At 42.9% G+C, this 14,694-nt stretch overlaps 1 protein-coding gene across 3 annotated transcripts in view; it reads left to right on the forward strand.

Moving 5' to 3' along the window:
• The first annotated feature begins 8,927 nt into the window (after window positions 1–8,927).
• The window catches only part of TRPC3 (transient receptor potential cation channel subfamily C member 3), a 74,250-nt gene continuing 68,483 nt past the window's right edge, over window positions 8,928–14,694 (forward strand). For 2 of the 3 annotated variants that reach the window (XM_045468532.1, XM_045468542.1), the window contains exon 1: window positions 8,928–9,549. In XM_045468532.1, the coding sequence (XP_045324488.1) occupies window positions 9,323–9,549 (227 nt within the window). In that variant the 5' untranslated portion in view covers window positions 8,928–9,322. The remainder of the gene's footprint in view (window positions 9,550–14,694) is intronic. The other variant, XM_045468538.1, reaches the window with a different exon arrangement.

Raw genomic sequence — 14,694 nt, forward strand, 5'->3', positions numbered from 1 at the left:
AACAATGTCCCTGGGACGAAGCTCCCTTTCTAGCGTAAATCACATTGAAGCCAAGATGTAAAGCTTCTTCCACTTGCAAATTATATTTGAGACAATTCTGTTTGTCAGTGAAGCCTAAATCTATTGTGCGCAAAATCTATAACTTGTTTTGGTTTTGGTTGACAAGAACACAAATCCTTATTAAATGCTCTCCATTCCTATCTCCGACTCACAATTATAACAGAAGTTCTGACTGGGTGATATCCAAGGCTTGAATTTAAAAAGTGCAAACTTTCAGTGAGGATTCAATTTTTATTGAATTTGATTTGTACATATACAGTTGGACTTTTCCAGTCTGTGTAAATATAAGTGGCATTGGACATCAGTTCCTCCCAGGAACCCTCAGAGATATCACTTAATGTCCCCCTTTGAACTTATTCCACTGCTAAGAGTTAAAACGATGTCCTTTGTAAGGGCAGTTACTCACAGACTCAACTCATTGATTAAGGTGTAAGCCCCATCATTATTTTTTTTTTCTCCTGCATCTAAAATCTCTTCAAAGAAAGGATTTATTGCACAAAGAAAAAAAAAATCTGTAGAGGGAAGTGAATCACATTAAAAAAAAAAAAAAACAACTAATACATGATAAAGATATCAATGTATGTGAATGATCATTTAGCCAGGACAGTGCAGAGGGATTCAAACATTATAAGGTGATCATACCAAATGTCCTTTAAGATATGTTTCAAATCCACATAGTTTATGATTTTCTAGACAATGTAATCCCCTTCCTTTCCTTTATCCCTAAAATCCTTAAAGACATTGTAATTATATAATGTCATATCAAAAGTATTAGTAATGGAGTTTATGTTATTGTGTGCATACCTTATAATTCTAATTTTAAATAAAAACTTGCATTACAATGAGACCATTGAAAATCCGTATATATTTTCAAGATAATTTATTCCAGAGGCACTTGGGTGACTCAATCCGTTGAGCATCCGACTTTGGCTCAGGTTATGATATCACAGTTCGTGAGTTCGAGCCCCTTGTCAGGCTCTGTGCTAACAGCTCAGAGCCTGGAGCCTGCTTCTGACTCTGTGTCTCCCTCTCTCTCTCTGTCACTCCCCTACTTGCATGTGCACTCCTCTCTCTCTCTCTCTCTCAAAAATAAATAAATATTACACATTTTTAATAAAAAAAAAAGATAATTTATTCCAGGTGAATATATATGGAGAAGCAGAAAACTTTGTCTTCTGTCCTATTTCTCTTTCCTTTACATTCTCTTAACACTTTGGCCTAAAGTTAAGAGTTACAGGATAGAGGAATTACGTTTCAAGATTAGGGATAGGAAGTTGGGGGCTGAGGAGGGCATGGCTTAAAGCAATGGGGAAACACTGTCTTTTATATATTCAGAGTGTCTAAGCGGGGCTCACTTCCCCCTCCCTGACTCCATACCTGCTCAGACTTGGAGTGTCAGTAAGTCAAGTCTCCTCTCATCCACTGGTGGTGAGTAGATCTTGTGCCTTTAAACGAAGGACAGCAAACTGGTACGCTGATACTAACAGCTTTACCCTAAGTCTATTACTGAACAATGCAGACTTCAGAATGGGATTGCATTTGCAACCTCTAAGAGATGTGTGTGTATCACAGAACAAATTTGACATAGGAGGGCTATAGGAGTGGCAAACGTAAAGAAAATTACACTTCAGTTTATATGACCATTTTCAATTTGTCCTAAGAATTCACCCTGCATAGGAATAATATAAATAAGAAATGAATTAGCTCATTTCACTGTAGATTGAAAATACTATGACTAGAAAGGTAGAACTTCTCTATTTTTCAAACTCCCTTTCTGACAGGTGACTTACGGGACACACTTCTGCCAGTTTCCCATTTGTAAGTAATCAGTACTTCTTTCCTCCCTCAATGAAGGACAAATATAACTTTGAGGAACATGTCTTTAAATAGGTTTCAGAAGGAGGTGGGCAGGGATCATAGGGATTAGGATGCAGCAGAGGCGTTCTTATCCTTGCCAAAAATAGAGCCTGCACAGATTTGATTTCTGTATGTACACACAGACAGAGGTCGAGGAAATGAAAGCTAGACATGCACCCTCATTTTCCTCCGGTCTCTAAACACAACAGCACTCAGAGCCTCAAGGGGCAGTGCGGGCATCAAGCCACTCCTCAGATTGTCAATACAAAACTATAAGCACTCATCAACTCTGTGTCTTATTAAGTAGACAGGATTGATTTCCTCTGGTACTCATTTCACATAAACAATAATATTAGCAAATATGTAAAAGAGTGGGCACATAAAAATTAATAATGCATTTGGTCCCATGGGAAAGTTATTACAATCCCTTTAAGAACCTAATTTATTCCTGAATTGTGGTGAGCATAGGAAAACATGTCGACTTGTTGAATCCTATGTTGTGCATCTGAAACTAATGTAACACTGTGTGTGTCAACTGTATTTTGATAGGAAAAAAAAAAAAAAAAAAAAAAAGAAGGAAGAACAGATTTCTGCCCTGGGGACAGCTGTGGATTTTTTCATCTGTAAATGTAACAATTGTCAAGAACTATAACGCATCTGAAATTTTACACTGTTTGCAAGCTAACATGCATCATGTTAGTCACAGTTTCATGGATGCTGGCAGAAGGCACAAAACTCCGGGACCAGGGACAAAGGATGGTTTATTACTCACAGTAATAACGGTAGCCAAAGCATCAGCATTTGTGCCAGTTCTCTGAGTCCTAGTTCCCACAGAGTGACATGAAGAGGGCTAAATGATACCTGCACATGTAGTGGGCTGCATTACAAGAGAGGAACCTGAGCTTAGGGAACTGAATCTTTTATAATGATCAGTAAGCCCATGTAAACTTTGCCTCAGAGGGAGCATTGTTTACTGCTCTTTGCAGTAAACAAACCTGCTCTTTGCCCCAGAGAGGGACTCTATCTCTGTCTTCCAAGGCTGTTTTCAACACAAACACCCTTGAAAAGATATTCCAGAACGAGAGCAGCCATTGCCTCTGCTTGCAAGATGTATGGAAATGTGAGGCACTCATGGAGAATTGTCTTCCAAAAATAAATAATAAATTTCTGTCCTTATTTTCTCAAGATTTGATACTATACATAAAGTCTCTAGCTCTGCCCCTTAGCCCATTTTCCACTGTTTTCAAACTGGGAGTCTTTCTTGATAATACTATGAGCAGATGCTGATGGGGAGAGGGCTGGGGGCAAATTTAAATCATTTGGGTGCTGTAACTTTAGTAGTGGCAAGATGAAAGTCAGAAACTCTGTAGGAAAGATACCCCAAAGCAGGCTCGCTACTTGGCAACTCTCTAACCCTCCCCATCCTCCTCCAAAGCATCTCTCTTTCATTTCACTTTAATACACAACTAATAATTCCGCTGAATGGATAATCATTGCAGTTTTGAAAAATGTAAATCTCTTGAAGCATTAAGGACTCTTAGGTTTTCACACACATTAGTGTGAATTTGTGTAAGATACTCGTCCTTTAAAAGCTAGCTGAGATTGGCTGCTCTGAAGGAATAGCAATTTTAACTAGTAGGGGATAAAAAAGGGTAATTGTGGAGTTTGGAGCACTTTTGGGGTATAGCAGGCCAGAGAGAGACCATTGTGGGAGAATTAAAACAATATGAAGTCACTGAGTCCATACTGAAGGAAGCTGGGCACTAATAAGGTAGGAAAGGATGTGAGAGAAAGAGTAGAGAGAGAAAGACTAGGGAGATGCCCAAGAGAAATCACACCCATTCTGATTTTACTTGAGGTTGGCATTGTGCCCACAGCAGAGGAAGAACATTCCCTTCCTCCTTCTCCTCACTTCTATGGATCTTCATCCCATAAATACTGAGTATCTGTTGTTGCAACTGCCCCTGTACTATTACTGTTACCATTTATTGAACACTTGCTTGGCTTCCAGTTTTATGATTACACAGGTGTGACAAGGTCAGATAAGACATGACAGTCCTATGTGACAGACAGACAAGTAAGTCAACAGTTATACAGTTTAGTAAATGCATCTCAATCAGACAGGATAGGTCCTTTCTTTAGGACCCAGACTTCACACGTCTATAGTTGGTTCTATAGTTCACAACAGTGAACTAATAGTAGCTAATGCTTATACAGTAACCTCTTACATGCCAGGCAAAGTTTCAGTGCAATTGACAATGAGAATTTTTATAACGGCCCTATGAAATAGGCACTATGATTATATCTTATAGATTACGTATCTATATACCCCAATGTCATGGAACGGTAAGCAGCCAAGATGGGGTTTGATTCCAGGCCTTTGGGGTATACTGACACTGAAACAAGTTTAAACTAACTGGGCATTTGTGAGCTGCCCGGGAAATATAACCATCACTTACAACTTACTTCTACAATAAAATAAATTCTGACTTCCAAACTTGAGAGTCATGAAGAAATTTTTCAAACAAGTGTTTTAAGTTAGGAAAGTACTTGAGACCTCCTGGGGCTAGAAGAGGCCTGGGAACATTAGTGACCTACGGTTAATAGGACACTATAAATTCTGTGCAAAATACATTAGAATATTAATTGCCACACTTTCAGGGATCCTCCTTTTAGGTTCAATTGTTCTTATAGGCAGTGGTTCCCACCTCACTAGCTCATGCTGCTAAGAAAATTAACGCCTTAAGTTTACTTTAAAACGCAAAGAATCAAAAAAATTAAAATAAAATAAATTTTAAAAAGCAAAGAATCAGAATGAGAAGACAAGCCACAGACTGAGAAAATATGTACAAAAGACACAACTAATTAGGAGTATTATTCAAAATGCACAAAATCTTAAAACCCAACAATAAGAAAACAAGCAACCAGATTAAAAATGGGCGAAAGATCTTAACAGACACCTCACCAAAGAAGATAATCCGGATGGCAAATAAGCATATGAAAAGGTGCTCAACACAATAGTCATTAGGGAAATGCAAATCGAAACAGTGAGATACCACTACCTACCTTTTGGAATGGCCCAAATCCAGCACCCTGACAACACTAAGTGCTGGTGAGTGTGTAGAGAAGCAGGAATTCTCATTCATGCTGGTGGGAATGCAAAGTAATACAGCCATTTTGGAAGTCAGTTTGGAGGTTTCTTATAAAACTAAACATACTTTTACCCTATGATCCAGCAACATGCTCCTTGGTATCTACGAAAGGAGTTGAAAATGTATGTCCACACAAAAATGGACATGGATATGGATGTTTCTAACAGCTTTATTCATAATTGCCAAAACTCGGAAGCAACCAAGAGGCCCTTCAGTAGGTATGTAGATAAAGAAACTGTTGCACATCCAGACAGTGGAATATTACTCAGTGCTAAAAGGAAATGAACTCTCAAGCTATTAAAGGACATGGAGGAAACTGACATGCATGTTGCTAAGTGAAAGAAAGCAATGAAAAGGCTACATGCTCTATGATTCCAACTATATGATACTCTGGAAAAAGCAAAACTACAGAGATAATAAACAGATCAGTGGTTGGCAGGGGTTAGGAGGGAGGAGACATGAATAGGCAGAGCACAGAAGATTTTTAGGGCAGTGAAACTACTCTGTATGATGGATAAACGTCATTTTAAATTTGTCCAAACCCACAGAATGTACAACACGAAAAATGAACTGTAATAAAAACTGACTCTGGGTGATAATAATATTTTAATGTAGCTTCATCAATTTTACCAAATGTGCCACTTTGGTGAGAAAAGCTGATTGATAATGGGGGAGACTATGCATATATGGAGCAGAGGGTATATGGGAAATCTCTGTACCTTCTAGTCAATTGTTCTGTGAAAGTAAAACTGCCCTAAAAAAAAAAATCTTTTTTTTTTTTTTTAAAGCAAGGCAAAATCCCTTTATAAGAGAACTTCTATTCTTAAGGAGGAAAAATTGTGCACTGTTTGGAACATTATACCTGTTCCCATGCTCTGCTCCCTTGAGAAAATTGCTAACCTTTATCCCGGGGTGCAAGAATTACTGCTCAATAGTGTCTTCTTATTAGGTGTGTTGCACAAAAAGGGAGAGAGAGGGAGAGGGAAAGAAAGAGGCAGTGAAAGAGAACAGGAGCCTTCCACAGTGTGTGAAGATTCACACAGTGTGTGAACAGATTTTAAAGAAGATACAGCAGTTTCTTAGATATTTAAGAGGAAATTTAGAGACCAACTTCTGCTATAAGGTTAACAGTCACTTTTAATTTATCTGGACTTATCATGAAAATTATGCTTTACTTATGCCTCAGTGGCCACCTCTTCTTGAAAATAATCTGCCTCAACAGTTGGATTTTCTGAACATTGAATAACGATTCCCCCCCCCCACCCCACCAAAGGAGTAATGGATTCTGAATGTATGTAAGGCAAACACTCATTTCATGAATACACAGATAGCTAATAACATACATGCAGTGATAGACTCTCTTTTACAAAAGAAGGAAATAAGACAGATAAAGCTGGCTTATGCCAGGGAGGTCCATATTTCCTCTCTCTTCAAGAAACTACTTTCTTCGGATTTCCTCTCCTCTGGGTTTTCATCAATTCCAAGGACATGCTCCTTAGAAATAAAAACATTAGCACTCTGGAAAGAGCAGTTCCCTCAGACCAGGAGAGTTAGTTTATGTTATGAGCTGAAATTTGCCGCCCTCCCTCCCCCCACACAAATTCATATGTTGAAGTCCTAGTCCCCAATACCTCTGGATGTCTATTTGAAGACAGAGCCTTTAAAAAGGTAATTAAGTTAAAAATGAGGTCATTAGGGTGGGCCCTAGCTCAAATGACTGGTATTCTCATAAGAGACTAGGACACAGGCACAGGAGGAAGAACACGGGTTAAGATGATCATCTGCGATCTGTCAGAGGAAAACAACCTTGGCGACATCTTGATCTCGGACTTCTGGCCCCCAGAATTGTCAGAAAATAACTTTTCACCAGGTCTGTTGATACTTTGTTATGGAGGCCCCAGCAAACTGATACAGTATGTAAGAGTAAACCCTGGTGACTCCAGCATTCCTGAAATGCTTCTCTCCAGAGCCTTAGAAGAGCAGTTCATGAACTTGTGTACATAATTATAAAGATCCTGTAGACTTCATGAGTTAATTCAACAAACATTGGTGGAACTTGTCCAGCTAAATGGCAAAGACAAAAAGATAAGCTTCCAAGTGGCTCAAAGTAAATAAAACCCTAAAAATCCTCAAGGAATTCAATCTAAAGAGGAGACAAGCACAGAAAGAGTTAACTTCAATATGAAGTGACTAGTAGTAAGATTGTGGTATGCAGAAGGGCTGTGAGAACTTCCCTGGGATGTTGAAAGGGCATCAGATTGGAGGCCACATCTAACTTAAGTCTTTAGGAAAAAGAAGTATGCCAGGTGAACAAGGCAACAGAGACATTTCAGTGACAGGAGTACCACAGACAAAGGCAGGGGAATGAGAAGTGTCTAGAATGTGGATGGTAAGTGAGATGTCCTGGGTAATTGGAGTTAGGATGTGTATGAGGGAGGGTTCCAGGAGAGAGTGAAGAAATAGGGTCAGCCCACGGAGGGCTGGGCATGCCAAATTTGGATTTTAACCTGAAAGCAGTGGGAAGCCACCAGAGACTTTTACAGAGACAAGTCACGATCAGACTTGCTGTGAGCATGGTCTGTTTAATAGCTTGGAGAGTGAAATGGTACGAAGAGAGGAAGGTTGCATACGGATAGCAGGGAGGTAGATGGGAGCCTGAACTGAGGCAGTGGTACTGGGGTGCAGAGAGCAGTCCTGCTTCTGGGATATTTCAGAGATGGGATTTACATTGTGAAGATTTGCATACTCCCACTTCTACATGTGCTCATGTGGGAAAGGTGCTTCCAATTGTAAAGCATTAGACAATACATACTTGTATTTTCTGTCTCAGATGTACAAATAAATATAATTGTTTCCTTAAACATAGATTTATTATCAACTTAATAAAACATACAGTATTATATTTACTTTTAAGAATTAAATTCAAAAGAGCTACACTTCCTTATTTGTGTTTTTGGTTAATTTGGGGGAAGAATTGCTCCTGGAAAAAACACAATATAATTGAATATAGTTAAAAATGAATATCTTATTTTATCTCATCATAGTATGTCTGGTATTTTTGTGATTCTTCCAAGTTGGACCTGATTGAAATCTGCATATTTAAGGCAATAGAGAGCCTTGGAAATACACTCAGTCTAATCTGAGTTTTCTCACTAAACTACCTACCATGACTAGTTTACTCAGTCTTTCTAGGCCCCAGTTTTCTTATTTCTAAAACAAGGGATAAATTCTTTGATCCTTAAGTCTCCTTTTGACTAAAATTCCATGAGTCTTTTTTCCCAGAGGAAAAAAAAAATACTGCTTTTGACTTTTAAAATGAAAATTTTTTGTTTTATTTAGTACTGTTTTTTAACTTTTCAAAAGAAGACTTTAAATTTTGCTGAATATTTCTTGGAAAGTAAATAAATCTTGTCAGATGGTTTTGAGATTCATTAAAAACACACACACAAACAAACCTGAAGCACCATGCACATTTAAACATTACCGTTCTTGGGGTACAAAGGCACTCAAGGAAATGTACTCAAACCTCTGCGGGTTCAACTAAGGCTTAGAGTAACGCAATGAACAAGAGATATTTGCTGAAAAATATTTGGAGATGAACTGGGTAAATACGACTGCAGAAAAATTAACAGCAAGCCAGATGAGTCCCTTTTCTCTCCCTTAGGAAACTTGCTTCTTCTGTAAACGGAAAGGGACTCTGAATCCCCTGGCAGAGAAATGGGAGAATAGGGAGGGAAGTTTCTCTGATTTCCTCGCTCCCTACCTGCTGATCTGGTTTCCTCTCCAGCTCTCTCTGTCCGGTTGGGAACTGATTCTCCTCCTGCTCTCCCTCCCTCTCCCCCTCCCTCCCTCTCTGTCCTTCACCCAGAGTAACGTTAGTGTCCTAGCAAGTGATGCTGTCGGAGACGGGAGCCGGGCTCGGGGGAGGCACCGCCGCCGCGGCCGCCGGGCGGGAGAGCCTTCTCCAGCACCAGCGCCCTACTCGGCCCCGGGCTTCCTCCGCGCAGCCACAGCCGCGGCGGCCGCTCCCACGGTTTCATGGTGGGCGGCGGCGGCGGCGACTGGGTTTTGGCTCCCGCCTCTGACTGCTCGGCGTCCCCTCGCGCCGTTCTCTCCTGCAGACTTCCCGCCCGGGGCTGCCGGGGGCTGCCGGAGGGGCCGGCGGCGGGGAAGGGGTGCCGCGGCCAGACCGCGCGGCGGCGGCGGCGGCGGCTGGCAGCCGGCATCCCCGCGCTCCGACCGCGGCGGGCGCGATGTCCACCAAGGTCAGGAAGTGCAAGGAGCAAGCGAGGGTGACCTTCCCCGCGCCGGAGGAGGAGGAAGAGGAGGAGGAGGAGGAGGGTGAGGACGAAGGCTCGGAGCCGCAGCGCCGCCGGCGGGGCTGGAGGGGCGTCAACGGGGGGCTGGAGCCGCGCTCTGCGCCCTCACAGCGGGAAGCGCACAGCTACTGCCCGCAGCGCTTCTCCCCCAGGCTGGACATGTGAGTACCCGGCCGGCCCGCGGCCCGCGCCTGGGGAGGGCAGTGCCCGGCGGGGCGGCAGGGGGCGGGGGGGGCGGGAAGGCGCGCTCCCGGCCAACCCGCGAAGTGCCTGGGACCCCAAAACGCCTCCCGGCGCGGCACGGCACGGCAGTTCTGTTCGGGGCGATGTAGGGGTGCGGACCTCGGTCAGGGGCTCGTCCCCTTGGTTCTGCTTTGTGGAGGGACTTGGGGGCCGCTGAAGGCGTGGCTGAGGCTCTGTCCCGGCTCAAGCGCACGGAACGGCCCCATGGACGGACAGCACGGACGCCAGACTCAATTTCCAGCAAACAGGCACGTCTTCTCCTACACAAGCACTACTGCCCCATAGGCTAGGACCCCTCAGCAGATGCACCCCGAGCTTACCCTAGGAAGTCGGAGAATGGGAAGGTCTGCACAAAGCCAGGCGCGCCCTCGAACTCCGACCCCCTCCCCCCCCTCCCCCGCTTCTCAGCGTGGAACCACCCTGGGAACCGGTGTCCCCCGCGAAGCTCTCCGCCGTCTGAGGCCCGGGCAGGGCAGAGGGGAGAAGGGAAGGGAAGGGAAGGAAGGTGTGCTCTACGCAGTGTGAGTGTAGGTTTGCCGGGTCGCCCCGTTTCTCGACGGTCCATTCAGTTGGGGGCATACTGAAGCCAAATCCCCACGGGAGAGTGGGCGCAGGGCAGCCGCAGGAACTGTTTAATGACAACTTTGGCTGTAGTTCCCAGGCGGCCCGGGGTCAGTAGTTGTTTTCTTTTTAAAGGAAGATAAATGCCGGCACTGTAGTGTGTGAGAAAGAGCAACTTTTCCTAATTTCCAGATCTTGGAGACATCCTTAGCAGCTACGAGACGCAGAGAGGATGCAAAAGAGAGTGCTTAGTTTTATAGGGTCCATGGCATTTCTCGTGTCCCACACGTTGGGCGTGCCACAGGGTTTACTGTCTTTTTTAGGAAAAACGCACAGACCTAGGTAGAGAACTTGAGGTCAGACGTGGCGGGCAGCCCTAACCGTCTGGGTGGGGTAAGACGGGTAACCAGCTACGTGAGGGGACCGAGGTTATGCAGTGCCCCCTGCCGCCCTCGAGCTGCCACATCCCTGGTCCCAGGCCTCCGCGGCGACCTCCAGACCGACCTGATCTCGCATTGTTCTGCTCGCTCAGAGCCTGCTCCTGGCCCTGCCGTATTTGCCTATAAAACCCAGAGTCAGTGGCTAGGAGTAGATCGCCTAGGAAAGGGTTCTGATTTAAAATGAGCGACGCATCCTGATGTGGTTCAATTACTGCTGAAGATTAGCCTGGAGAGGAAATGGTCCAGGAAATGGAAGGAAGGTATATCCTGAGGGATTAAAGCCCTGCCAGCTCGCTTCCCAGCCTCCCTAAGATTTTAAGGCATTGTCTGTTTTTCCTTTTACCAATTTCTTGATTATTTTTCTTTTACCTTAAATCCACACTAAATGGACACCACAGCACTCTAATCTGAGAAAGTAGGGTGGAGCAGAGATTACTCACTTTGCCTTTTGAAATTTGAGGCCAATTACACAAAGCACTGAAGCAAGTTCCACTGTAGACTTTTTTTTTTTCTATTAGAACATTTTCCCCCCATTTTCTGACTTTACATAATTCAACAAGTAAACGTGGTAGTGTGTTTACTTTGTAAAGCAGTTGAGAAGACCCAGTCATTTTAAGGACACAATAAATGTTTCTTTGAGAGGTAGGGCAGCAAGCTCTCCATGTCTGAGTCCTGTCATTTTGTAACATCAGGCACTAGTTTGATATCTGTAGCAGAAATCAGCTCTTTATTCCACCTTCAAGTAGAATATGGCAAGAATGTAACAGCTCAGAAAGCAAACACAGCAACCCTATGTTGGCACTGGAGCAGGACAACCAGTCTCTCAAAGCCCCAGGGTCATTTTCAGTAGGCAGAATAGAGCAGCTGAATTTAAAATTCAGCCAGGATGCTCAGGATAGAGTCTCACTTTGACCAAAAAGATTCCTCAGGGTAATCCTGTTGCTCATTTCACTGCTCCATGCTCCAGTGTTCCATCTGGGAGTTTTAAGCAGACTGACTTAGGAGAAAGAATGTCATCTGTTACATTACTAACAAGAAATTTTAAAAGTCCTTTGATAGAACTCTTGATTCAACTATTGATTCAAACCAAGGCTTTCTTTATCCCAGTTGTTTGCAAACCTAGGAGCAAGTAGTATGTCATTGGCAAGATTACCTCATTTTCAGTCTTAGCTATTAAATATCTGATGAAACTCCAAAAAGGTATATGAAGGTACTTCTCATGAGTTTCGATTCAAAAGCATTTCTTTTTTTTAAAGCTTATTTATTTATTTCAGGGAGAGAGAGAGAACGCATGAGCAGGGAGGGGCAGAGAGAGAAGGAGAGGGAGAGAATCCCATGTGGTTTGATGCATGAGTTTGATGTGGGGCTCAAACTCACAAACTGTGAGATCAAGACCTGAGCCAAAACCAAGAGTCAGACACTTAGCCGACTGAACCATCCAGGTGCCCCAGATTCAAAAACATTTCTTAAGCATTTGCATGTGCAAACTGCAGGTTAGGTACGGCAAACCCCAAAGATGAGTATGACAATTTTTCTGCATTCAAAGAGTTTAAAATTTCATGAAGGAGAGATGGAAATGAAACTGGGCATGAGCTATTATGAATTAGAGTAAAATAAGCTCCATAAAAACATACACACAAGGGTGGAACTATGAAGGATCAAGTGTAAAGGAGAGACCCACTATGTAAAGTCAGAAATCAAGGAAACCTTTATGGGCCTTAAAAGATAGGATAGGAGACAGAGACAGAATGATAAATTAATTGAAGCTCTCCCCTCAAAATGCTAGGCATGTCTGAGGAATATTAATTGAGTTTGGTTAGAACATAGAATATGTCGGGGCTCCTGGGTGGCTCAGTTGGTTAAGCGTCTGACTTCGGCTCAGGTCAGGATCTCATGATTCGTGAGTTTAAGCCCCACGTCTGGCTCTGTGTTGATGGCTCAGAGCCTGGAGTCTGCTTCAGATTCTGTGTCTCCCGCTGCCTTTCTCTGTCCCTCCCCTGCTCACATTCTGTCTTTCAAAAATGAATAAACACTTAAAAAAAATTTTTTTTAAAGAACATATAGGATGTGTAGGTGAGCAGTGAGATTTAGCTGGATGCATTGGTTTGGGCATTAATATAAGGATCTTGCCAGGAGGAGGCAAAAGGGAGCCACTAATGATTACAAAGCAGCAGCAATTTGATTAAAGCCAGTCTGAGAGCAGAATGGATTGTAGTGGCAGTTGACAGAATGTGAATAAATAAATTAGGGGGCTACCATAACCGTTCAGGCTGAGATTAGGATCTGTAATAGTGTAGTACTAGGGCGATGGAAAAGGGGAGAGGTTGGAAGAGAGAATACACAGAGAATCTATGGAAATAAGCAACTAACTGCCCACAAGGGTTTAAAGAGAAGGCAGGGTCAGAGATGACTTGGTGATTTTGACCTAGATAAACTAAGATCATTGATGTCATTGTTGAAAAGAAAAGAACAAAGAGGAGGGCCTGATTTTTCAGATAATTCTGATAGAGGTGTCAAGCAGGAAGATGGAAATACAAATTTAAAGCTTGAGAGAATTTGAGAATCTACTGGCTGATGGGAGTATATATTACCCAAAGAAAGTGTGGAGAGAGAAACAAAAAGAGCTCTTGACTCCCTATTCTGAGGGAATTTTTGTTGTTATTTAGAGAGTGGAGAGAAAGAGTAGCAAATAGAGGACACAGAAGAAGATGAAGGATAAGGTGGGTACTAAGGCAAGGCTGCTTAGAAAGAACAGTTTCAAGAAAAGGGAAGAATTGATTCACAGTTGGAAAGTACTTGATAAATCAAGAGGGAAATTTATGAGTCTCCTTTTATTTTTTTTAAGTTTATTTATTTTGAGAGAAAGAGCATGAGTGGGGGAGGGGCAGAGAGAGAGAGAGAGAGAGAGAAAGAGAGAGAGAGAGATTAGGAGAGAGAGACAGAGAATCCCAAGCAGGCTCCATGCTGGCAGTGCAGTGCCCAATGCAGGGCTGGATCCCACAAACCGTAAAATCATGACCTGAGCTGAAATCAACAGACACTTAACCGACTGAGCCACCTAGGCACCTGATGAGTCTACTTTAAGAAAGAAGAATCAGGGCACTGGGGTGGCTTAGTTGGCTAAGTGTCCAACTTTGTCTCAGGTCATGATCATGGTTCATGGGTTCAAGACCTGTGTCAGGCTCTGTGTGGACAGCTCAGAGCCTGGAGCCTGCTCCGGATTCTGTGTCTCCTCTCTGTGCCCCTCCCCCCCAAATAAAAAAACATTAAAAATATATTTTAAAAATACGGTTATCATTAATTAAATAGAAAGTTCAACATCAAAATACTTAATTATTCTTAAAAATACAATGAAGTTTAAAAAGTATTTTCCCAGGGCGCCTGGTGGCTCAGTCGGTTGAGCGTCTGACTTCAGCTCAGGTCATGATCTTGCGGTCCGTGAGTTCAAGCCCCGCGTGGGGCTCTGTGCTGACAGCTCAGAGCCTGGAGCCTGCTTCAGATTCTGTGTCTCCCCCTTTCTTTGCCCCTCCCTTGCTCTTCCTCTGTCTCTCTCTCTCTCTCAAAAATAAATACAAATTTTAAAAATGTTTAATAAAAGAAAGACAAATCAATTCTTGTTGAAATTAACATGTGCACAAAATCATTAGATTTCTCAGTGGTGTTATCTTTAAAAAAGAAAGACTTCTGGAAAAGAAGATTCTGTTTAGTTTTTCTTCAGAGAAAGTGCTGCCAAAAGTGTGTCCCAACAAAAGCAGCAATTTGTGTTTATATAATACTTCATGCTGGAACTGGGAAGGGATCCCCTGTTCTTAGTGCCTGCCCTCCCTTGGGCCTGGTATCCCCACATTTAGAGCTCTCTATTTCTATTTCTGGAGATTTCACATCCTATCTTTATTACAGGGGTGAGGGTTGTCACTTGATCATATCTGTAAGGGGGTAGAAATCTGGGGAAAGAGTTTCTACCTACTCTGTATATAGACTTTCAGCCAAACCCCCCTATTTTGGGCGCCTGCCTCATCTCTACTTGCTGGTATTTCTTTTGTCTTCCATTTCTGGGCTTTT

Source organism: Leopardus geoffroyi, chromosome B1 (assembly GCF_018350155.1).
Source record: "Leopardus geoffroyi isolate Oge1 chromosome B1, O.geoffroyi_Oge1_pat1.0, whole genome shotgun sequence".
Lineage (NCBI taxonomy): Eukaryota > Metazoa > Chordata > Mammalia > Carnivora > Felidae > Leopardus > Leopardus geoffroyi.